Source organism: Ambystoma mexicanum, chromosome 9 (genome assembly GCF_040938575.1).
Source record: "Ambystoma mexicanum isolate Mex_15411 chromosome 9, UKY_AmexF1_1, whole genome shotgun sequence".
Taxonomy (NCBI): Eukaryota; Metazoa; Chordata; class Amphibia; order Caudata; family Ambystomatidae; genus Ambystoma; species Ambystoma mexicanum.
The window spans coordinates 1,101,682,139-1,101,709,119 of NC_090931.1; the positions used below are offsets into that span (position 1 = coordinate 1,101,682,139).

General features: G+C 43.2%; 1 protein-coding gene across 5 annotated transcripts in view; it reads right to left on the reverse strand.

The window, feature by feature from the left end:
• The window catches only part of GALNT13 (polypeptide N-acetylgalactosaminyltransferase 13), a 1,280,472-nt gene that overhangs the window by 678,024 nt on the left and 575,467 nt on the right, over positions 1-26,981 (reverse strand). For all 5 annotated transcript variants that reach the window (XM_069616427.1, XM_069616426.1, XM_069616425.1 and 2 more), the window contains exon 5: positions 5,918-6,088. In XM_069616427.1, coding sequence (XP_069472528.1) covers positions 5,918-6,088 — 171 coding nt within the window. The remainder of the gene's footprint in view (positions 1-5,917; positions 6,089-26,981) is intronic.

The following is a 26,981-nucleotide window of genomic DNA, read 5'->3' on the forward strand; positions in this document are numbered from 1 at the left end:
TTGCCCTATAGAGAGAAGCTAAGAACCAAAGTCGAATCTGCTGCATCCCAAGTGCTGATGATGCACAAAAAATATGGTACATTCTCGTATCTCTCTGTGCTATTGTTTTATAAACAAAAGGTTGTTCCAACACTTACCTATGGAGTAGAAGGAAAACTAGCCGTGAAAAAACTATCTTGGAATAAAACAGATGGCATCTTCTGGAAAAAAGTGTTGAGAGTCCCAAATGGAACTCCTATTCAGATTCTAAGGTGAGATGGGTTAGTTATCATTACAAGCAATTGTCAAATGGAAGTTGTCGTAATTATTAAGAAAAGTTACCACAGCACCACATGATTTAATTCTAGCCTATAAGGCGACTGTATTTGAAGTATGCCCTCTGTCCATTTTAACTAAATGGAAAACTCAGTGTTTAAGTTGACTGGCCAAAATTGGATCCAACTGGGAGACCTTGTAAAACAGACCCGAGTCAGTCAAACTAAAAATGTGGAGAACCGATTAGTGTAAAACAATCAAACAAGGTAAAAAAAAAAAACATCACAAACTTTTAATCAGATCCAAAAGCATGGATTTTGTTACCAAGTTACTTGCAATATTTTCTGTGTCGATGCAGACGGATACATTTTCTAAGATTCTGCTTAAGCATGTGGAAAACAAGGCAAATACTGTCGATCAGAAATCGCCAAAATGACTTATCACATCTCTGTTGTTTTAGTGGCAAAGAAATTGAATCCTTGAGACACTTAATAATAATGTGTGTTGAATTGAAAGATGCAAGAAACACATTTTTGATAAATCATTTTAAATATGTTATTAATATTTCCGTAGACACAATTTAGTGTCAATGATTTTTAAAGGAGCAACTGTATCTTTGATTCTAGAGATGTTGAGATTTTGTGAATTTATAAGAATTGAAGTATGCACCATGAATCAAATCTATTTAAATTATGAAGTTGTTGTTTTTACCTACAGAACTATTCTATAAATAATTGCTTGTGTGTTGTTTTTAAATACGTTTTTTTGTGTAAAGGTTTTGATGTAACCAAATACAATAATATTTTTCTTTTTTTTTTAAACAATTTCTTCCAAGAAGACCCATCCAACCCAAATGTTTCCCCTATTAGAATAGGGTCATCTAATAGACACTTAAGGGGATCAAACTAATGTACAACTCTTGCATTTATTAGTCAACATATGAAATCATTACAACTGCAAATTATAACATTCAAATCATTAAACAAAATGTGACAGAAGCAGTCAGACAAAAATACCAATGCTCCTGTCCTCCATATATTACCATACATACATACATATTCAAGCTATCAATGATGTAAATCACTTGTCCGTCTGCCAATATAAATCTGTCATGAAATGCAGTTAGATAGGTACAACATTTCACCGGCCACACAAAGGATGTGATGTCTTCCATACTGCTTTACACTCAGGCGTTGTTGGGAATTCTTCCAGAGATGAGCAAGCTGGACACTTTGCAGGGGCAGAGAAAGGAAACTCCAAATTCAAATAGCCATATTGAGCAGGGCTTGGGCATCAAATCCAAATTCACACAGAAAAGAAAGCATGATATCTGCATCAAAGACAGGACGTTCATGAGCTGCCACACAGGGTTATGAGGTGGTGGGATGGGTTCAGTGTGTTTCCCAATTCAATATAGGCAGGTCGCAAAACACAAAACACTTTTCTTGCTTCTCACTGGAAGAATTCCCACCAAACCAGGTCAGATATGAACTCTTTGGTGAGATGGTACCAAAGAGATTGGACAAATGTTGAACTACATCCCAGAAGTAGTGGAATATTACACTATCAAATCATTGATAGGTGAAAATATATATTCGCAGGAAGGATAGCCTTTATTTATTTGTGCTTTATTGTGGATTTGTAAGTCACATTTTACTGTTGTAATGTTTTAAATGTTGACTAATAAATGCAATTGTTTTGCATTTAATATATCCATTTATGTGTGTGTGTGTGTGTGTGTTTGTGCGTTTGTTAGGTGACCCAATACATTATTCAAGCATTTTCCGATTCGATAGGTCTTTCTGGAAGCAATTGTTTTTCACATATTACTAACTAAATTAAAACACATATTAATTGAAATCACTACTACATTGTGCAGTGTGGTGCGATTTCTTCAGGGATGTGTTGAATATTTTTAGGGTGCAAGAGTAGGTCCCTTATACAAATCACCCAATCCAAAAATGTCTTAATAGTTTTCTACGCTCAATGTGTATCCCCTAGATGTGACGCCTTTTTTTCCACAGAGTGTTTTGTTCAAGGCTGGTGACATGTAGAAGAACCAGATAAATGCATTGCTGTGACAAATTCTGGCAAGTATTTTGAGACTGATGATGATCATGTGACAGCTTTTCACGTGATTTATCCATTTTGCAAAACCAGCATTTTGCTGAAATTGTACTGTGAGTGTGCGACTATAAAACCTTATGTATATACAGAATAATATACACATAAGTAATGCATGACTGATGATTCTGATTGATTATACCATTTCCATGCTACCAGAACACGATTCTTTTGTATGATCTTGTAGAACGGTTAGTTAGACAGAACAGAAAGTTGTGAGCCTACTTGCAATACAACGATTTGTGAACTTGGTTGATCACAATCGTATTTTTAGAAAATATGACTAGCTATCAGGTTTTCATAGAAACAAAGGGAAGCTTTACTGATGGCATTTTATAAACTTGATCACTAGCTGGCTATGTAAATACTTGAGCTACATTTTGCTGGTATATATCAAATCCAACAATTCGCCCTCATTGAATAGTGTCTTCTGTCTCAGACTATTATCCTCCTCAAACACTGTGCTCTAGCGTCTTGATGTCTCTTGCTCATCATGTACATCCTCTAGCTCATCCCATAAAATCAAACTCACCAGCATCCTTACATTTCAGGCTATCCTTAAGCACACGCTCCTCTCTCAGGAACAACCCCTGCACTTTACCCTCACAAACCATGATCACCTTCACCATGAAATGTGTGTATACATAGCACCATGTACACACTCCTTTCTGCTGCCTGGCCATGCGTTTCATCCACATATTATAATTACACCCTAACCCAGGGGTGCACAACTGATTTTGACAGCGGGCCGAAAGTAACTTACATGATGGCTATAGTGGGCCAAAAAGTAAATGTGGGTGGGGCAATAGGCAGGCCATAGCAGGAGGCTTTTACCAACCCCCAATTTGTATCAAACACATGGAAAAAGAATACATTTTTGAGTTGTACCAATTTTTATTTGTAATTCAAACTTACATTTTGTACTACACATTTTCCATTGTTATTTATTTCTACTTAGTTATTGTATATCGTCTGTTTAATTAAATTATATATATTTTATTGACCCTTGATTGGACATTCCTTTATTTTGGACTGCTATACTTTGCTGTTTGGGTTGCCCAAGAGGAGTATGGCCTTCGTTGAGTCAGGTTTCCTCAAAAAGCATAGGATGTACATCTCCTAACTGTGCCTGTTTTAGCTTATTATTGGGTTCACTCTTGGAGTGCAACACTATGCCCCATGGCCCCCACCCACCACCAAACACTATGCCCCATGGCCCCCACCCCTCAAGCAAACACTATGCCCCATAGCTCCCACCCCTAACCAAACACTATGCCCCATGTCCATCACCCCCAACCAAACACTATGCCCCATGGCCCCCACCCGCAACCAAACACTATGCCCCATGGCCCCCACCCCTCAAGCAAACACTATGCCCCATGGCTCCCACGCCTAACCAAACACTATGCCCCATGTCCATCACCCCCAACCAAACACTATGCCCCATGGCTCCCACCCCCAACCAAACACTATGCCCCATGGCTCCTGCTCCCAACCAAACACTATGCCCCATGGCCCCCTCACCCCCAGCCCCAGACAAACACTATGCCCCATGTCCCTCACCCCCAACCAAACACTATACCCCATGGCTCCTACCCCCAACCATACACTATGTCCAACGGCCCCCACCTGTCAACCAAACACTATGTCCCATGGTTGCCACCCCTCAACCAAACACTATGCTCCATGGCCCCCACCCCTCATGCAAACACTATGCCCCATGGCTCCCACTCCCCAACTCAGCACACACACTCTCAAGCATGCACCCATACAGACCTGTACCCCCACCCCCAACTCAGCACACAAACTCTTAAGCATGCACCCATACAGACCCAAAGCCCCCACCCCCCCAACTCAGCAACAAACTCTCAAGCATGCACCCATACAGACCCAAACTCCCCACCCTCAACTCAGCACACAAACTCTCAAGCATTCACCCATACAGACCAAAAGCCCCCACCCCCCAACTCAGCATACAAACTCTCAAGCATGCACCCATACAGAATCAAAGCCCCAACCCCCCCCCAACTCGGCATATAAACTCTCATGCATGCACCCATACAAACCCAACGCCCCCACCCCCCAACTCAGCATAAAACTCTCAAGCATGCACCCATACAGACCCAAACCCCCCACCCCCAACTCAGCACACAAACTCAAGCATGCACCCATACAGACCTGTACCCCCCACCCCCAACTCAGTACACAAACTCAAGCATGCACCCATACAGACCCAAAGCCCCCACCCCCCCAACTCAGCATACAAACTCTCAATCATGCACCCATACAGACCCAAACTCCCCACCCCCAACTCAGCACACACACTCTCAAGCATACACCCATACAGACCCAAAGCCCCCATCGTCCCAACTCAGCATACAAACTCTCAAGCATGCACCCATACAGACCTGAACCCCCCAACCTCCCAACTCAGCACACAAACTCTCAAGCATGCACCCATACAGACCCCAAGACGCCATGCCCCCAACTCAGCATACAAACTCTCAAGCTTGCACCCATACAGACCCGTACCCCCCGCCCCCAACTCAGCACACAAACTCTCAAGCATGCACCCATACAGACTTGAACCCCCCCAACCTCCAAACTCAGCACACAAACCCTCAAACATGCACCCATACAGACCCGAACCGCCCACCCCTGCATCTCAACATACACTTCACTTACACTCCAAAACAAACATTCAGGCAGACCCAACCCACCCCCCCCGCCATCTCAACATACACCGCACTTACACTCAAAAACAAACATTCAAGCACACCCGATGCCCCCAACCCCACATCTCAACATACACCACACTCACACTTAAAAACAAACATTCATGCAGACCCGACACCCCTCACCCACGCATCTTAACATACACTGCACAAACATACAAAAACAAACATTCATGCAGACCCGACCCCGCCCCCCCGTTTCAACAAACCCCACACAAACATACAGGCAGAACAGACCAAACACACAGACACAAGCAAACAGACCACTTAACGGACGTGCTGGAAGGCAGGCTAGCTGGAACGTTGGCGAGGTCTCTGGCACTACAGCTGGCGTGGGCATGGTAAGGCTGAAATGCCTTCCGGCATCAAGCCTTACTGGCCACGCCAGCCGTAGTGCTGGCCCTCCATTGGCGCAGCACACACGCACTACGCGGCTCATAGGAGCTACGTGGTGCGTGTGTGCTGAGTCAATGAGGGCCAGTGTTTTGTCCTGCCCGGAAGAATTTCAAAGACTTTCCTAATGAAGGGCGGCCAATGCTGCTTGCGGGCTGCACTCCATTAGGAAAGTCTTTGTACCTTGTGGGCCGGAAAAAACAGCATGGTGGGCCGCAACTGGCCCGCGTGCCGTATGTTGTGCACCCGTGCCCTAACCCCATCTTCAGCTAGTGACAGCTCAAATTCATAGCTACCCACTAGTGAGACTGCTTTGATCTCTGAAGTGTCTGCTTATGCATAGGTTTCTGATGAAAAAAAGAAAATATTTGCAATTGAGACAATACATACAATTCAATTGATTCTCATACCTTACAGGCAACGTCCTGTCCCCTTTTCTCCGGTCCATTTCTCTTTGTGGGACAGGATACCATCTAAAATTAAGTTTCCAGTTGAAGCCGCCATATGTCATGTCTGATCCAGCCATGTATTCAAATGTATCATCACTGATTACATCAATTATTGGACACACTACTGTTCTTCTGCGGAAAAAAGACATACAAACAATCAATCTGCATTATATGATTTTCTGAATGTAAGCTGTTGAACCACTTAAAAATCATTAGCACGCTCCCACGATCTATGTGTGCATGACCAAAGCGTGTAACTGAGGGTTCTTGTATTCAAATCATTGCAAATTGGATAACTTCAAGCGCTTGGAGGAAATATGTCCTTAAGTAAAATGCGCGTGCTTGTAAACAATTGAAAGAGAACTCTCCAACCACCCGGCATCAAATCTGCTTGATTGGGTTGAAGCTACTGTAATCTACATCTCCATGCAGCCCTCTGTCATTGTGTGCTTTCTGCTGAAAGTTACACCATAGTTGACAATGTGTTCCAATTGTGATGGTGGTATTGTATGAAGTGAATTTATGAGCAATAGAAGCTGTACTGAGGTCACCATTCATTTCACAAAGGCTTTTGGAGAAAACAGAAGTTCTCAATAAATTACTCATACTATTGCCAAGAGCTTATTTTCAAATCAGAAACTTCGACATACAAGTGTTATGTATGGTCCTTGTATATCTCAAGCACTTTAAATAGGTATCTATAGAAAAAGCAATATGTAGAATTTTCTGAGAGCACACCAGTAAACAATATCTTTACACTGATCCCTCTTTCAAAGATAACCCAAGCAATAGCTTAATATTCTATAGTTGTTCGACTTAGGGCAGTGAAGTACTTATTGACTGGCACCTATCCAGTGGCAGCTCTTTTAATGAGTAACTGCCATGTGCTTTCCAAGCTATTGCTGTTCTCCTATATTGCGATAAGAGACGAACGCTTGTATCATGGGGGCTAGGGGAATTCATGATGGAATTGGAAGAGCATGACAGGACACCTGGCTTTTTAGCAGTTTTTCCATTGCATTGTAACAGTGGATGACATTAAAAAAACGATGTTATGTAAGTTATAACTATGTATGCAAACACAGCTACAAAACTTCAACAATGTATAATCCACATTAAAATGTATCTTTTTGGGCCTCATGCCAGTCCCAACATGAATCCTCACATTTTAAAAAAACACATCCTTTTTGATCGGTGCAATAGCTGGCACTATTCCATATCAACCTAAATAAATCTGAAATTTGCTAACAGAAGAACCAAAATTTGAACCAATAACAGCCGTAATACAGTGTCAAAATTCTCTACATCCAATTCATGTCCAGGTGTATTTCCATTTAATGTAATATGAAGTGATCTTTTATAGCACTCTTTCTGCCATTTTGGTGGCATCTTGGTGCTAGACCCAATAAGAGAGTGGTGAAAGGAAGTTATTAGGAGGAGAGAGAGTCAAGATGCAAAACCTGAATTACTAATGAGTGCAGACAGGAAGAAACCTTTCCCAATTGATGAGATGTGTGAGAAACCTGAAGGTGCCTCACCCGCTAGTCCCTAGAGATCTGTCATCCAGGTGGCCAGTGGGGGAGGATCACCTGGGTGGGGGTTCTTCAGGGAGTGGAAGTGAGACACTGACGGCTGAGACGCTGTACCCCCTTCTTTCTAACGCATTTTCCCATCCTAACCCATAATACTTAGAAGCTCTATCCCACCTTTCCGACACAAACACTTTCTTACACTGTGAAATACAACAGACTAACACCAAAGCCACTGCCTGACATGTTCCACAAGGGTCAGGCAGAATCAGGCAATTGACAACAACTACACACACGTGACGGTCTTGTCCCTTCACCACAGGGATAAAAGGCAGGCACAAGAACACACTTTGAGCAATGCCGAACACACAAGGAAACAGCCATTCCAGACTGGCAGTTCAAACGGAGTAGTAAGGCAGCAAGATTTGGAGGAATGATGAGGAGGGAATAGTCCTTGCCCTTTTCAACTCAGACCCACAAAACCTCAGAAAGGAAAATCATAGGACCAGGAAGGTGGCATGTGGAGTGACAGCTGTCAATGGCAAACAGGGCCCTACCGTGCTGAAGGCCAAAGCGGGGAAAAGCGTTTACTGCCGTGGTCTCGTCCTCGACTCCAGAGACAAGAAGCTCCAAAAGTTCAGCACACCTGGTGAGACGGGGAAGACTGATAGTAAACCGAACTGTGCTTAGCCCAGGGTTGCACGCAGCAACATAGTTGAACAAAGAACGTGTGTAATTGAACTTTGAAGAAACCATAGTAAAAGTTCCAGAAGCAGAGTGGTCTGGTGCCACGGGGGCACTCATTCGAAGGACGCGGACTGGAGCCTTTTTGGGTTGTGTTGTGTTGTGTTGTTGAAACTATGAGAACCAAGAGGCCTTGTGAGAGGCCAGCGTGAAGTGTCAAAGTGGTCCTACAAGGCTCGAGCAAAACTCATCATACACTTTAAAGTCTTTGACACATTGAGGAAAACTGAGGAAACTGTGAAATTGGCAAATGTGAACCGAACGTGTGTAATTGAACTTTGAAGAAACCATAGTAAAAGTTCCAGAAGCAGAGTGGTCTGGTGCCACGGGGGCACTCATTCGAAGGACGCGGACTGGAGCCTTTTTGGGTTGTGTTGTGTTGTGTTGTTGAAACTATGAGAACCAAGAGGCCTTATGAGAGGCCAGCGTGAAGTGTCAAAGTGGTCCTACAAGGCTCGAGCAAAACTCATCATACACTTTAAAGTCTTTGACACATTGAGGAAAACTGAGGAAACTGTGAAATTGGCAAATGTGAACCCAACACAAGGATGCCTGGAGAAAGGCAAGGGAAGGGAACCCCCACTTTCTGATGAGATTGTGAACTTTGATATGGGAACATGTGAAACTGACTGAGGGATGCCTACGAAGACATTGAGACTTTTTGAATGTTACGTTTTGAGTGAAAGGCTGTAGTGAACCCGACTGAGGGAGGCTAACTTTGCAAGAAGGTTTCGACCCCGGCTGAGCCCGGCTGAGGGGGCTCCAAGGGGCAAGGAGAAATTGCCCAAGGTGAAAGATTACCAAATAAACTTTTGTTTGTTTATTGTTTATGGTGCAGCAGGCCTTTTAAGGCAAGAGACTTTACAAGAAAGAGACTTGGCCCCTGAAGGTCCTGGCATTGTTGAAAGGAACTATAACCTCGTGCTGGCGAGGCCCAGGAGTGTGCTGTGCTCAAAGATCCTACCTTGCCCTTTGCTAAATATGAGGGGAAGGGAAAACCCAGCCATACCATCCTGACTTATCATTTGGTGAACATTTTTAGTATAGGCCCTTTTTATTTGACAAGTCGCCACTAGTTCCGACTTATTATTTGCTGGTCGTAGCTTGCTCCCATCTTAGATTTTTCTCACCCATTTATACAGTTTAATAAACACCTTGAACTGTGATCACTTGTGTCTGTCTTTACTGTTGCCACCACGAGTTCCTTACATATGTAATGAGAACACTTGGGGTTCTTGGATCCAGAAGGGAGCCTCAGTGAAGGTATCCTGGTAGATTTTCTACTGACAATCTCCGTCTGTCAGAGAGGATGGGTTAAGGGTTGCTGGAGGGTGCTGCATGATAAGGTAGCAGGGGAGGTGTAGAGTTTGGATGTTATTAGCATGGGCATAGGATAGGAGTACTATCAGGTGTAATTTGGGGGTGGCCCTAGAATGTGTAGTTAGGTGGAAGGTAAAATGATAAACAGGCTAATTAAGAAGGCATGTAAACAAAAGGGCACACAAGTGAATGGACAATCAATCTATGACTACTGTAGATACATCAGAAGTTGATCAAGGGGCAACACATATAAGGCAGCAATGAAGGAGAAATATATAAGAATGCATAGGTGAGACAAAATATCTATGAGGCAGCAGTCCAGCAAAAAACACTATACATGAGACAGAAATCAAGGAGCAGAATAACGCATGTGGATTTTATTTTTTGACAAGGCAGAACATGGTAATGCAGATTTTATTTTCAAACGGTATAACACATGGATTGCCAGTACCCCTGACAACCTTTCTCACAGGTTATACCTGCTAATGTCCCGCACCAAACCCTTACAATGCCATATGTGCCCCAGGCCAACTGATGTTAGGAATCATATGGTGGGCTTATGCTCACCATACCATTTTGCCCTCTCGCGCTCAGACTCCCCCCTACTTCATGCTCACCACCTCACCCAAATTATCAACTAACTTACTCCCCATGGGGCCCGTGCCACTCCCTGACACGCATCATGCTACACCCAAGGTTCACTCTCCCCTCCCCATCAATCACTCAATCCCTCCCTGCCTACCAGGAGTCCTCAGCCCTCCTCCTAAAGCATAAACAGGCAAACGCACTACCAAAAATAGCACTCCTCTCCCCACACTCCAATGCACCCTCATAAATGCTTGCTTGCTCCCCGCCCATGCCACTAAGATCCGTGACCTTCTCACCAATCTCGACCTAGACATCCTAGCCATTACAGAATCATGGCATCATGAAGCAGCTGGCCCTGCCATCGCATTAGCCCTCCCACCAGGCTACACCATTCACCGGCAAGACAGATTGCATATGAAAGGGGGCGGAGTAGCCATCATAGTCAAAGAAACCTTATCCCTCAGAAAAGTTAACTCTCCATTGCAAAGCAACGCTGATGCCATCTATGTTAAACTTTCCATCTCCCTTAACTGTAAAATTACCTTACACATTGTTTACTGAGCACCTGAACCGTCATCAGACTTTCAGGGTAACTTACTCCATCTCCTAGGGGATAACCTTAAAACCTCCACTAAAACCATTCTACTTGGTGACTTAAACTTGGGCCTCAATGACCTTAAAGACAAGCCAGCCAAAGCACTTGCAAAAGAACTTAAGGAAATAGGATTATTGCAAAGAATCACCAACCCCACCCACCTCAAAGGACGCACCCTAGACTGGGTGGCTCACCACAACTGCTACGCCACTGTCAGCTCCAATACCCCTTGCCCCTGGACTGACCACCACCTCATTCAAATCACCATCCCTAGATCCACAGCCACTAAAACACACATCCTCGCCCCACCTGCACTAGCTAGAAGTGCATGCAAACTTACCAAAGACATTCTCCTACCCTTTCTTGAGGCCCCAACGCTCAAGCCTCCATTCTCCAATGACCCTGGTTTGTTAGCTGAACTATATAATGACACCCTCAAAAAAGCAATTGACGCCATCGCCCCATTAGAACTAAAAAAGTCAAAAGGTCCAAGCAAGTTAATTCTTGGTACACAGCAGAATTCGAGGCACTATGTTCCCTCAAACGTAACGCCTTGACCAAATGTCAGACTAATCCCAGAGGCTCCACCAAGGGAATTCAAAAAGTATTCCGCCCATTATAAAAAAGCCATTATCCAAGCTAAATCTAATTCATTTAACACTAGAATAACAAATGCCAAGTCCCATTCCAAAAAAATGTTTGCCATCTTCAGAGACTTAGTCACTCCTGTCACAAGCTCACATGACATTGTTAAAGATGAAGCATGGTGCTCTAATATTCAAACAGCCATTCTAAACAAAATAGACCGTCTACAGAATAGAATTCAAGTCCACCATAACGCTCTTACCAAATCTGACCTGCCCGGCTCTCCCACCAAAACCCCCCCCCCCCTCCAAGACAAGAACCTTTTCACTTTCAGAGATGTCCCTGAAACAGAAGTCCTAGCCCTCCTCAAACACATAAACCCTTCTATTTGCAAAGGTTACACCTGTCCAACCAATATTGTCAAGGAATGTGCCGACTCCATTGCTCCATTTGTAACAGCATTCATTAATGCCTCTTTCGCATCCGGACTAGTCCGACCTTGCCTCACAGAAGTATGGGTACGCCCTCTCTTAAAAAAAAAAATTCTCTAGACCCCTCCTCCCCCAACAACTACCACCCTATTACCACAGTTCCGTTCCTCCTTGGAAAGAGGCAATCAGGATTCCATCAGGGTCATGGTACGGAATCTGCGCTACTGGACCTTAAAAATCAATTTGCAGAAATCATGGGCCAAGGCAAACCAGCGCTTCTCCTCCTCCTTGACTTATCTGCAAGGCTTGATCTTGTGGACCACAAGACTCTCAGTAGACATCTCACCAACGCAGCACAATCCGCCCCTGAAGCCACTACATAGACCACTTCCTTCCTTGAAGGGAGAGCAATGAAGGTCTTCTCCGATCAGGCTTGTGGAGCACCAACCACCATCCACTGCAGAGGCCCCCAGGGCTCCTGCACGGCGCCCAACCTGTACAATCTATTCACCAAACAACTTTTCGATAAGCTGAACACCCGCGGCAAAGTTTACACAAACTATGCCCACAACACTCAGGTCCTCATACCTCTTTCTGGCTCTTACGAACAAGACGCTAAATCATTGCACAAGATCTACACCACCATTCACGCCTGGATGGCAGCTAACAGTCTCTGTCTAAATGGAGACAAAACTGTGATTCTCATAGAAACTCTCAACAAACTTAACTAACAATATAGCGCCTTCACTATCGATAACACAATTATCACGGTATCACCCTCAGTAAAGACCCTGAGGGTTTGTCTGGAGTCTACACTCTCTGTCACGGCAGATTAGCGCGATTGCTTTTTCTGCTTCATTGACAACTAAACTTATCAATGCAGTCAAACCTACCTGTCCAAGCAGAGTTGCCTTTCAATAGCCAGAGCCACCATTGGGGCCAAATTAAACTATTGTAACATTCTCCTTGCGGGCACCTCGGCTAAATACTTGAACAGACTTCACGTCATTCAAATCAATGCGCTCAGAGGTGCATTAAACATCCCTAAGAGAGAACACATCTCCATTGCAGGTGCGCTGCCCACTGGCTCCCCATCAAAGATTGCATCATATTCAAGATGCTAGCCATAACCCACAAGTGCCTGGCGCTCAGAGCTTCCCTCCCAGCTCTTGGAATAAATTGTCAGGGTCACCTCCTCCGGACCCAAGAGATCTCATCACTCTAACCAGTTGTACATCCCCACAATAAAAATGGCCAAAGCAGGTGGCACCAGCATCCCTCACATTGTTGCAAAATAATGGAATGCCCATCCAATCACCCTCAGGGCAGAGACTTCACACACATCCTTCCGGAAAACCCTCAAAACCATGCTCTTTAATTAACCCGCTCCCCTCCCTATTTCATTCATAGAGCCCCAGTTTCGGATCCAACAGACTTCGATCCACCTGGCTCACTGTTCACATATGCACCTACTTATGCACCTACTAATCCCTTCTCCCCTCTGTGTTACACTACCTTCATTAACTGTTACCTATCTGCTACCAGGTTCACTGTAACCACGAACCACAGTCTGTTTTCTGCCCTGTTTCCTCCCCCTGTTTCATGTAACTAAGAAAGCTTGATCGTAACAGCGTCACAATGCCCTTGGGCTACTTTATGCACTTTATAAATGTAAAAAGTAAACAATAAAATAAAATTGAAATACTCCGCAGATTGTTTTTGCACATGCAGCCCCAAAACAAACAAACTACACTTGTTGAAATCCTGAATGCATATGAAGAATAACTGAAGGTGTATTAAGCACTCAGCCCCTATGTTTGCTAGGACTATTTCACTTTCTGATAATTTCATCACAGGAATTTCATGAGCAATGATGGATATCTCTGTACACAAATACATGAAATGTCAAATATCTAATTGATCAAGAATTAATCAGCTAAATAGATCACATCCAGGGAACACAATCTGACATGTTGTTGAATCAGGTGGTAATATTATCCTAAAGACCTAGATGAACCTATCTGCCACACAGATTCAAAACTATAGGAACAGGAGTCTAGAGGTAAGATTTCAGGAAACAAAATGGCTGTACAATTGGCTGTGCAAAGGGCGGGGGCCTGGAAAGATCCTGGAGGCCTTTACATCAGGAAAGGGAGTGCCAGTGTGGACCTTAAACCTCCAGGAAGTCAATGGGCTGTTTTGTACCTGCTGTAAACGTCATGGTATGTTAATAGGTTAGTAGACAGGGTTATGCACGTGTATAGGGTACACCATCACAATTATGATGCAGATGTTTTATTTCAGTTCCATGGAATGCATTCTGATATGTTGTTGAATCAGGTGGTTATATTATCCTAAAACCCTACATACGCTCATTTGTCACACAGTTTAAAAATGTGTTGCATGTTGAGATTTCCTCTTCTAGATTTAAAATATAGATCCAGGTCCTCAACTGTGTTTATTATAATACATTGAGACCTGTAGTGACCTATCCATAATCAATAGATGTGTGCGTCAGGGTCAGCAGTTAAAACTGTTTTTACTGCACGGCCAGATCAATTGCTTTGTAGAGCTGTGCCATCATTTTAGGGTCAGTGTTTCTCTTAGAATGAACCGACAGGGAGCAGTTGTGAGGAGAGCAGGTATGTACTTGCACTATTTGAATGTGCAGATTCCCAAGCACAAGATAGTAGAACAGCAGGGATATTGCTCACAGAAAGCACCTTTATCGATGTGGACCTTTCATAACAGAGCACATATACAACACACATACAAAGACAACAAGAGGGGCAAATAGAAATGATCTAAAACATCAACACGAAAAACATACAAAATGTTGGTATTTGAAATCTAGAAAACATTTTTTAGAAAGATTACTAGCCTCACCGCATATCAAAAGTTATGTGTGGGTTCATCTGTGCTTGTTTTGCCTCAGATTCCTGAAAGTTCCCCATGCTACAACGAGCAAAGATCAAGTCATGAGTTGGACCACATTCAGCAATGCACACCATTTCATGGATTTTCGGGTTCCTACTGCGAACCACACAATTCTGTATGTGCCTACTTAGCCGGGCTAGTGCTTTATTCCTAAGGACACCCAATATATTGTCTTATGAATACTTGATGTGTGTTTTTGTGAATTGGATTTTTGGTGGCATCCAACACTGTCTTTTATTCTTTCTCTAAGTCTCTGATAAGTGGCATGTAATCCTTTTGTACCGGTGTGCCACCTGGAGCTTGTCTTCCTGGGCAAACATTTGCTAGATCCATGTGGCATGCATCCTTGCACCACTAAATGCTCCTGTGATGCTGTTTCGAATTAGAAATAGTCAGTGGGATGAGAGGCGCGCCATAAAAGGCTTGACAACTGTTGCTATGGATGCACTTCACATCAAAGCAGGGTGTGGAAATATTGGAGGGCTGTTGGTGACTGTTACTGGCTGCGTTTATCATCTAATATGGGACATGTACCAGACATTTATTGAGGAAACTCCCCAAATAAATCTACGTTGTTTTACCCGGATTTCAGGGAGCTGTGGCAAACAAAAAAAGAAATGAGCACATTCAGATTTCTGACACGCGTCAAAAACCCTCCAGAAAATGGTTGGGGTACTTAAGCAAGTGAGCAGAATGGCGTGGACACTGTTTTTTCTTGCCAGGGCTTCAATATGCTCATGCTCACAATGACAGTAGTCTGACCAATGCTGAGCCAATTACATGCTTTGGGTCTTTAGAAACTCTGCCCAGAAGAACAAGCCAACAGTTTTGGTGAAACAAATAAAAACCTTTTGTTATGCATGACGTTATTGAGGAAGCCCCACAAATAAATCAAAGTTGTTTTAGCTCGCTTTTCAGGGAGCTGTTGGAAAAAAAAAGGAAATGGTTAAATTCGGACTTCTGACATACAACCCCTCACAAATGATGTTGGGGTGGCATAGGGAAAGAAACATAAGGGCTTTGCCAAATATACGTTCTTGGGCATGGCTTAAACATGCACAGGCTCACCATGCAGTGAGTAATTTCCAGACATACTCCCTACCCTTGCATGGAGAACACCTCCTCTCCAGCTATCTTCCTGTTGGCACTTCGTCCCACAGAATATGGTTGAGTCCCATGATAAATGTGGTCAAATTGTACACATATCTCATCTACCTTTTCCTTCCTGTGCATCTTATCCATCCATCTCCCTCACCCCCACTATCTACCCGACTTTGCCAATTCATGCCACTACTGAATGTTCGAACATACTCATCCTTCACATCTCTGATAGCCAAAGTGCTTCGGAGCCATAAACTATGATAGAAGGTGCTGTACAAATGCAAGCTAATATAACATGTCAACGGGTGGCATAGTGGAAGACCTTTGTTTAGGATACAACATGGTTGTAGTTATAGGTCTACGTGACTGCTTTTGAGAAGGGCCAGTTCTGTTTGAGCACTTGGGCTTAGTATTAATGTTGTTTTGTGTGGTATGGCTTCTATTTTTTTCAAAAATATTTTTAAAGGTGAGAGAATTCCAAAGCCAAAACTGCATTGCACATAATAGATTTAATAGTGAAACATCATAGTTTTGATAATAACACAATAAAAAAATTTAAAAAATAGATTCTCCTGAAGATTAGGTAGAAGTGCCCTTTGGGTTTTTAGCTCTATGATCATTTGGCTATGAGCTAATCTCACATGTTTATGTTTCTGATTTTGAGTTTGTTGACCCACATTGGAAACTTCACAGGAAGGACAATTTCAAGTGTCTGTCTCTTGCCCAATTCATGAAAAAAGGGGAACTGAAACCAACAAATAGGGAGTAAGTCTTTGTTCAATCTTTTTTGTTGTATGCTCCAGCCAGAGCTCTATTTGATCACTTTCTTCCCAGATTCAGAACGCGATCTACCTGTGTGTGACTAAATGCAAAGGTTTGCCTTTTCTGTGGTTTCACTTCCTTGATCACTCAGGAGGTGTTAATCACATACATTCCACAAACATCGATGAACTAAGGCATAGTTCAAGGTTACTGGGTTTTTTAAACTTCCTATTAGTGTATTTTGGAACTTCACGCGTGGGTGTCTTTAGGTTTTGTGTCTCCGGGTAAGGATATCCACACAGAACTAGTTTATGCATCTCCAATACAGTATTTTTTCAGCCTATACATTAACAGGTATCTGTCCATTAGATGCTAGTTTCAGTAACTGTTCCAAACAATGGAATACATAATATAGAAGAAAGTACTGATGGCACGTCTCAAAGGATCTAACGGGAATTCATTTGTTTTGAATTCATGCTCCACTACATACTATTTCATACAGTAACATTTTTTTCCCTTGACATTGGTTTTATTTGCATGTATTTCTTTTTTGTTTATAAATGTATTTTAGTTGTGATGAATTCTTTCATCCAATTACCACTATGGAAGGAAAAGACAACAAAAAGTTATAATACCGTAGAGAAGCAGGTGGACTCATGTTCCCTAACTCCTGCTCCCTCACCGCCGTCATACTGGAACAGCAGGAGAAGAGTTCTGTGTGAGACTCCATGTGTTATGCCAATGTCTCATGGAGTGTATGAGAGATGAAATGCACTCAGACAACCGTACTGAATGTACACTTGCGCTGAACGTGTGGAAGTATGCCGTATGGAAAGATGTCAGCATGTACCATTGGACATCATGAAGCACTGAGTGAAATCTGACATGGGCAGAGTGATGTAATAAAGAAGATATACGAAACCATGCTGAAATGATATGAAAATACCTAAAAGTGACGATGTAATGGAACAAGAGAAACATGTGCGAGATGATAAAGTAATCATGAATACAGAAGAAGATAAAGTAATTTGCTGACCAATGAGTGTAAATATGCTGTAACGCAAGGTTGAAAAGATACATAGAAGCTTGATATAGATCAATATATAACGTGGCAAGGACGACCATTATTGGAAAATGGATACTGGATTGGGTAAATAGTCAATTCAACTACCTCAGAAGCCGATCAGGGTTGGAGAGTCAGGAGACACTGGAAGAACAGCTTTGTGTGCAAAACAAAGAGGAGTCAATGTTGGCTTGGGACCAAGGATGTTATTTTACAGGAATAGCTGCAAAGCACAAAGGAAGGCAGACAGATGAGTCATGGACATGAGACATATTTTTCTTAGATTAATGAAGAAAACATTTGCAAGAGCCAAGCACTGGACAATTAAAAGTGTATAAAGTCTATGCAAGGTCAGTAAGCAAGTCTCTAGAGGTCAAAAGAAGCAATGGCACCCAGTATAATTAAATCAAATAGCAGTAAATAAGCGGCTGAAATTGACACATTTGTGGTCTCTTTACACATTATTCAGAAGTTAAAAACAAGGACTATTCAATAAGCCTCAAATGAAGATAGTGGGGGTCATTACGACCCAGGCGGTAACCATGGTGCTATTTGCGCCATAGTTGCTGCCGGTATTTTACTGATTCTGCCAATGGTAAATGGGGAATTACTGCCCCATTCCAAGGTTGGCAGGGCGGTAATTCCCCGTTTACCATTGGCCCTTCGCCATTCCCATTTTTGCCCCATAGGGCTCAATGTGAATGGCGAAGGCGGTAATTACATTACCGCAAATTGCGGTACCGTAATTACCTTTAAGGCCCCTTTGCGGGTCCCCACCTTAACGGCTGGTACAGACCAGCCGTTAAGGTCGGTACCCGCAAAGGGACCTCGTAGTAAGGCGTTAAGGGGTTAACGGCGCTGTAACCTTTTACGGCACCGTTAACCCCTTATCGCCTGGGTCGTAATGAGGCCCAGTGATGTGCTTTCACTCCTTTGAATGTCCTAGAACAGAGAACAGGCTATAAAGTCAACTACAGACGGGAAACTTTGGCTCATGGCTAGACTGATGAGAAATGATGGATTAATTGGAAAAGTGGGGAGTAATCTGGTTTGATTTGAGCACCTGGGTTTTGGTTTTCTTACATGCTGCTAGCCGAGTCGAAAGTCCTTGGTTGGGCGGGAATGCCAACCAATCAGTGGGTCTATACAATGTTGCGTAGACCAATCCGCTGCCATTTTGTTTGCTAAAATCAGTATTATACGCATGCAGACGTAGTTTGAGGGTTGTTTTACAGATAAGAGACAGCCAATGAAGTACTAACCCGTATACCTTCTATAAGTAGAAATGTTCCCCTAATCCAATCCTTCACACTAATCGGTTTTATGGTTTGTCACGTAGGATGATGTCATAGATGATGTATTCTGTTATATAAGACTCCTGTGTAATAAAGTTTGTGTGTGAGTGTGTAAGCACCAATCCCATGTCTGCCAGATGACCCTGATTTATTAAATTGAGAATAAAGTAGTACTTTGCCATATTCCTCGAGTCTGGCCGGTTATTTGTTCTGAGATCATCTAGCACAAGAGACGCTTCAAGGTGCTAGAGCAAAATACCCATTGCAAACGTACATAAAAGACTCCATCATTATCTAAATATCGGACCTTACAATGCATCATATAATAATCAAACTTTAACATAGCTCCTAAAATAGCCCAGTTAATCCTGTGTTACGTTTAGGTAGTTAGAGCGTTAACTCTCTGCCACAGCTGCATAACATACATATTAGAGACACTCTTGTGCCAATCAACCTCTCTGCGATGCAGAATTAGTGCACAGAAACTCTGTTATAATGTTAGCCATTTTGTAGGAGTGAGTGGTCCTGCCTGGGTTAGTGTGAGATTTGTAGGATAATGCTTCTAAGAGCATATTTTGTTTCCATACTGCTTGGTGCTATGATGTGTTTCCACTGTTGTGTTACATTTCAGTGTGGCTCCAAATTCCTAACATTAAACTGAAGCAGTACCTTTCACAAGCACCATTATGTAATGGTAATACACGCCCTTCCATACTATTTCTGCCAGAAGACGGATCAGGTGGGTCTTCAGAAGATGTCTTGGCTCCCCTAGTGGAAAACGCTGTGACATTGAATGCTTCACCCAGGCATCAAGGAGACGGAAAACAACAAAACACAATTGCAATGAGAGGGGCTTTGGAAGCAATGAGCACACAGCAGAGCGGGATGCTCAAGCAGTAACAGAGCATGGAACATGTCCCGCTGCCCAGCATGGAGCAGCGCAGCATGGCTGTCAGAGCCTGGGTTAATGAAAAGCCAGTAACCTCTGTGGATGGGGCGGCTTAGTAGTGGTGAGGTTCAGGGAATAGTTTACATCGGACAAAAGAGCAAACAATAACTAATACATCTTTGCAATAGCCTCTCCCCCATTCACAAAGATGCCTGTACTGTTTTTCACCGCACAAGAAGTCTTAAAAGTGAGTCCCAGCAATGTTGAAACATTATTCATGGCTTGAAATGTCAAATTTAAAAACACACACTTAAAAACTAAGTCCCGTCGTTTCACCTTTGCCTCAAACAAAAAGTTGTTTATAGGTATGCTTTAAATTCCATTAGTGCAAAAGCCTTCAGTTTTTCTAAATACAACTTGTGTCCCCATATTTCTGGCAGGCATGTCCATGTAAATTACTTGCAGTGACTGCAACACCCTACTATGCTTAGGAAAGTACCATTGTGCCTCTGTTGTAACTGAAGAAGCCAGTCAGTGAAGTTTATGTTTTTGCAGACTCTATCCAGTGCCAGGGCTTTATAGTGAGCAAATGCAATTACGTATTCATTACTGGTTAGTATCAATTGTGCCCAATACAAACATGTTCACGAAGTCTAAGTGTTGCAATGCCTAAACTTATCACAGAATACTTTTGTTCGATAATTGCTTACTGCGTGCAAACAAAGTGGCAACAGCAAACTATGTTACCAAAATGTGACTGGCTGAATTTCCATTGTTATTTCACTATGGCTCATGCCAGATATTATGTTTCAATCCTCATTTCAGTACAGCGACATCAAGGGTTGAGGTTTTTTGGTGTCTTATGTCCTCACCCTTTCACGGTCCTGATCTGTAGCATCCTACGGTTCTTGGCTAGAGGTACTACTGGTTTCATTTATAGTCGCTGTCTTGAAGTTGGCCAGAGTGTGTAATAAATCCAATATATGGTAAGACCTCAATGTTTCCGACGGTTTTCTCAATGGTCCAATGTTTCTCAATGGTCCAATGTTTTCTCAATGGTCTGGATGCACACTGCTCGCCACACCTTGGATTCACAGACATCCCTCTCTCTATCCCTCTCACTACCTCACTCACATGGACTGATCACTCTTCTATCCTCTCACGTGAAGCTTTCTTCTCTTTTAGCGCTGGCACACCCTGCACTGCCTCCCATCTTCAAGGTCACCCTGTTAATGACTCCAATTAAGCATTCCCACTAAGTCAGTGCCTTGTCTGGGATTGCTCAAGGGAAGCCCTTATTTATATATTTTTATGACAAGTTATGATCTGGATGATGAACCCTTGTATAACGCCCCTCTCTTAGAATCCCCCTGACCCCACTGAGCCAAGAAGTAGGTTTGTGTTGCAAATTAAAAAGGTTTATTTGAAAAATTAAACAATAGATATATATCACACTTTGATAATAAATTAATATTTGATATCACACTTAGACATATGACAGTGAGTGATCCACAATGGATGATGTTATACTAGCACACTGGTTTAATTAATTAGGAGAAGTATACAGGGTAAGGCAGCTGAGAATGCTTTATATGGTCCAAGGAAATGCAAGGTGGAAAAAACAACACAGGAATAAACTTGATATGATTTCAGCAAAACATAATATAATCCCTTTTTCCCTTTTGGCAATTCACCCCCCCTCTATGCAATGTAAGGAGATGGAAGTAACACACACAGTCTTCAGGAATACAATCAAGGATCCATCTGAATTCAGTTCCCCCCTTAGAGAAACAGGGATGATTTTAAACACAGGCAAAGTACTTTAAAGGTGGTATGCAAAGAAGGGAACATATGCTTAAAATGCTTTTAATTCCCTCTAGAGGTTCAGGGTGGGTGATAGCTACTTTAAATTAGTTCAGGATCTCTTTAGCAATGCTCTATGAATTATTGTCAGGTTGCAAACGAATTTCAGCAAAGGAAAGCAAGAAGCTGCTATTTGACAAGTGAAGAAATTTGAGCCAAATCGCAAATCGCGGCTCTTTTCCCGAGTGCGTCGAGCGTGATTACGGAAAAAGTATAATGAATACGAAGTTGGTTCTGTGTTCGTTGGAAAGCCTTAGCTTTATAATGAAAGTTAAATCTCGCTTCTAGCACAAACGGTTCAAGAGATACGGACGATTTAGTGGAGGTAGATTTTCAGAAATGAAATTTTATAGTTTCAGAATGACAGATGACAGTTTTGCAGCTTTAAAGTCACAGAAGGACACACAATTCTATGATGTAGTTCTAGATAGATTAAAATAGTTTGAATTAGATTATTTTAAACTAAGAGATTTTGTTTTGCACAGTTCTCGCTGAGTACTCACACTATATTTTGGACAGGAATGCGACTTCGTCACGGATCGGGTCAGGATTGGCTGCGTTTCTCTCGCCACTGGGTACTGGTTCTGCGTACAGCGATCTGGGTCAGCTCTCAGCACTGCACAGCGATCTGGTCTCTTTGGATCTCTGGTCTCTCTGGATACAGCACTGCTTTCTGGGTCTGCTACCGGTTCTGGCCAAAGTTCTTGGCAAAGAATTCAAACAGCTCACCCGGCTGTTGAATAGTTTGCAAATGATTTTGAGGCCTGCTGAAAAAGGATCCAGCTTGTGGATTCAGGCCTCTCTGCTACAAGTTCTGGAGCCTGGGTTCAAGGTTCTGGTCTCTGGAGATTGATGGATTTGAAGTCTGGAGTCTCCGTCAGCGTGCTGTGCAGGAATTCAGTTGAAGGTTGGAAAATGAATGTCCCTGCCTGGGTTCCAGTGGCTCTTTATATGTCTTTTGAAAATGGGTGTGGATGCTAACTTTCTTTGCCCAACCCACTCACGATTTGATAGGTCAAGGATTTCTCTTTGACCTGATTTGATAAGGGAACAGTGAGTCAGAGTGATGAGGTAGGTTTATGGTCAGAGGATCCTCCCCTTGTCAAATTGCACACAAATCTATTTCTGATCCAAATACCCATTTATCTATGTACCATTTTTCTAATATTATATGTCCAGTTAACATATTTTCTGTAGCACCAAACCATCCGATCCCTGTCTTTGTAAGATGTCTTGTCCACTTTTGACAGAATTCTGCCCTTTTCATCCAGATAACGACCTCTAAACCTTTCCAGATTTTACATAAATGTGCACAAGGGATATGGGTTTCAGATGATAAAGTGTCAGATTTTTAACATGCATACATTTGGAGTAACAACCTTATTTTCCGCTACTACTCCCCAGAATATACCACAGAGTCCTGACACCTCTTAAAATGTGCACAGAAAAATCACAAGAATGATGATATTATTTATATTATTTTTACAAGTCTGCACTATGAATTATCCATCTTTTTAAAATTATGCTCTGGCCCCAAAGGGGTGAGGTGTTCCAAAGCACATGGTGGAATTTCTGGTTTGTCCACTTCACCCAAGCTCAGCTTTCTCACAGAAGCACTTCTCCCAAGAGGAAGCTATTTTATGACTCCCCCAATATAACATTTGCCTGAGCCCAAGACAGTGCTTTGTTCAGTTTCCTGCAGTCCCCAGGTGCCCAGGTGCCACTCCCTTATTCAATCAGAGAGGTGTCATCTCCTTTTGGCAGGGGTAGCAGAATGCAACCAGGCCTGGGAACACAGCTGCTGATCAAGTTTCAACTCCTGTCAGGGGTAGTTGTCAGGCAGAATTCAATCTCTTTAAGCCAGGCTTCAGCTAAATGTCACTTTGGTTCCCAGTTTTCTACATTCAAACCAAACTTGCAATTTTTACACATGCAGCTAGAACACTGATTCTAAGTTCAAAACTATGACATTTAAACAATTGCAACCTATGTGACACTCAAAAGTAGGTCACTCATTTATTCTAAACATTTCGATTTTTGTGGCTTTAACCCCAACTTCACTTAAGCTGCTGACATCCCCAGCTATTTTCAATACATACATTAGACAATTACTTCCTTCAAGTCATTTCAAAATATAGTTTTACATTGTATCCACCTCTTAGTAAGTCCTTCTTTGGCCTGGTTTGGGTTCATTTGTTCAGTTTTACACAAGAGTCTGGTGGTTGTAAAAACGCCGGCTTTCTGAAAGTGGTGAGCACCAGTATTGTACCCATTTTTGACATTAATAACAACAGATTTTGAACAGCACCATATTCCTTAGCACTGATTTCGCTCATGGCGCTTCTGGCCCCTCACGCTCAAACAGGTGGGTGTCAGGTCAGGCGACCATTTTGTTGTGCGCAAAGACTCCGCGGTTCTCCAGGATTCTGGTGCAAATGTGGGCTTTTCCGCCCTTTTGGATTTCATAAGCCCACAGCACCAAGTGTTGCTGCATAATAGTCCAAACGTGAGTCAGGACACCCAACAAACTCGCGCCCGACTGCGCTTTGATTTCGATTCGAGGGGGAGTCGGGTGCAAAGGAGGTTTTGATCCACGCGCTGGTATGTCTGCATCATCTTCTTCCAATTCCGCAGATGGCACAGTTCAGCATCTTTTCCTCCATCCGGTTGGATCGATCGATTCTCCTCGCCTGTACTGATGGGAATATTGGGCGGTACCCCGGGCCCCTCGGATCTTTGTTCCCGGTCGCCGGGTCGTTCTCCTTGGTCAGTCTCCATGGTTTCATCTCTCCTAGGATGATAAAGCAAAGCGGCAATACACATTCCTAGACATTTTTCCACCACTATTAATGGTGTGGCGAACATATTCATTTTATACATCCGGAAACATTTTGCAGTCTTATTTTAAAAAACAAGATATAACAGGAAACATTTTCATACCAGAATCATGATATTTTAGAGACTATATGCGGGATATTTTAGGGTTGGAAATGAATTACTCTGGAGCGGCCCCCTCTGGGATTCCAGAGGATTCCTCCAGTTGCTGCAGAGTGTGCCTGGGATGGCAACACTTTAGCTGATTTATATGGACCCACTTGTCTTCCCCTTCCGCCAAACTACCTTTGGGGATGCGGATCTTGTATGCAACTGGGGAGACCTTGTCTATAATTTCAAACGGTCCCTTCCATGTAGGCAAACATTTTTGCTGTTTGGCCTGGTTCCTTTGGAAATTGTATAGATAGACCCGGTCTCCCACATTATATACTTTCCTGGAAGTTTTCAAATCGTAATGGGTCTTCATGCTATCAGCTGATCTTTCTAGATTTCGCTGAGCATAGGCAAAAGCATGTTGGAGGTGTTTACTCAAATTCTCCACATGCTCATGAGTTGTGGAGGCATTGATCAACGTCTGCTCTTGGGTCCTGTAGAGCAAATGCTGGGGAAGCACCATCTTGCGTCCAGTCATCAACTCAAATGGTGATATTTTGGTTGCAGATGAAGGGGTAGATCTGATGGCCATTAGGACCAGAGGTAATCGGATATCCCAACTTGGCCCAAAATCTGCCACAAACTTTTTTAAGATGCTCACAATGGTTCGGTTATAGCGTTCGACTGCCCCAGAAGAAGCTGTCCGGTAAGCAATATGTAACTTCCTTTTGACCCCCAGTATCTCCCACATCTTTGTCATTACCTCACTGGTGAAATGGCTACCTCTGTCTGACTCAATCCTTTGAGGTAGACCAAAATGGGAAAAGATGTGGTTAATCATCAGGGCAGCTGCTGTTTCTGCCTTGCAGTTTGGGGCCGGGAGACATTCCACCCACTTGGTAAACAAGCATGTGACCGCCAACATGTACTTGTTTCCCCTAGACGAGCGAATCACAGGGCCTACGAAGTCGATTTGCAAATCTGACCATGGCAGTGTCATCCCCCTCTTTTTGAGAGGCGCGCGGTGTGTGAGGGATGATAGCTGAAATTGTGCACACACCAGACACCTCTTCAAGTATTGGTCGAGGTCCTGCCCCATGTGTGGCCAGTATGCAACCTCTCTTAAGATTTCCAGTGTTGTGTGAAACCCCCTGTGACCAGCTGTGGCTGCATCATGGGCGTGACTTAACATCAGGCTTCGGAATTAGGTAGGGACGACCCACTGATCATGGCCAGCTTGGGATTTCCTTACCAACAAACCGTCTTGGATTCGGAACATCTTTGGACATTTCATCAACACTCTAAGGTCCTCCTTCCCAATGTAATTGGTATCCGTCAGGGGAAAGTTCTCAGGGTCCTCAATGTGTTGGTAAAACTTACCAATTATTGGATCCCCCTTCTGAGCCATAATTAAATCAGCATCAGGGGTCTCCTTACTCCATTGTGCAGTTGAAAGATCATTGTGAGCATTTGTCTGGGACCTATTGATTGCCGTGACCTCATTTCCCCCAACAGGGGCTCTATTTCTATTAGATCCCCTTGGATGGCCCCGGTTTTGGCCAGCTGATCAGCTAAGTCATTTCCAGTTTTGTCTGGTCCCTCTACTTTGGATTGACCCTTGATCTTCTTCCAGTAGATGGTCATCCCATTCGATGTGACCAGATAATCAATATTTTGGATTAACTTCCCATGTTTTGAGGGGTTTGTTATTAGCATATAACATGCCTCTGGTTTTCCAATTAACCAGGTGCTCCACGAACCCGTTCCATACATAATCCGGATCCGTGATTATGACCAGTTCGTGGAGTTGATGTTGGACAGCAGTGAGGATGGCTTGATGCACAGCCATCAACTCTGCTACCTGACTACTTCGGGGACCAATTTTGTACCCAGCGGAGGGTTCTGGGGACTCATTCACCCATGCATTCCCTACGCCGGCCACCAGTTCTTTTTCCATGTTGTTGTCAACATGGTAAGAGCATCCATCCACATAGACAGTGGTCATTCCCTCACACTTGTCTTCTTCAAAGATTTTGTGTGGGGAATTAAGGTATGCCTCCATGTTGTCCTTGATTTTTAGACTTTCGTCCTCGAGGCAGTTTTATCTGGCACAATCATGCAAGTCAGCCAGACCTTGCGCGAGGGGACTCTTCTTGTTTTGACCATATCTGACCTCCACAGGAAAGCCTTGCATTGACAGAATCCAGGAAGTAATTCTGGAATTACTCACATTTCCGGCCCGGATTCTGTCACTTTGGAGGTATTGCAGAGGCTGGTGTGGAGTCTCCACTATGATGTGTTCCCCCTGGATGAACGGCCGCTAATTCTTCAATGCCCACACCGTTGCCAGGAGTGCCTTCTCACAATCGTTGAATTTTTCTTCCACAGAGGATAA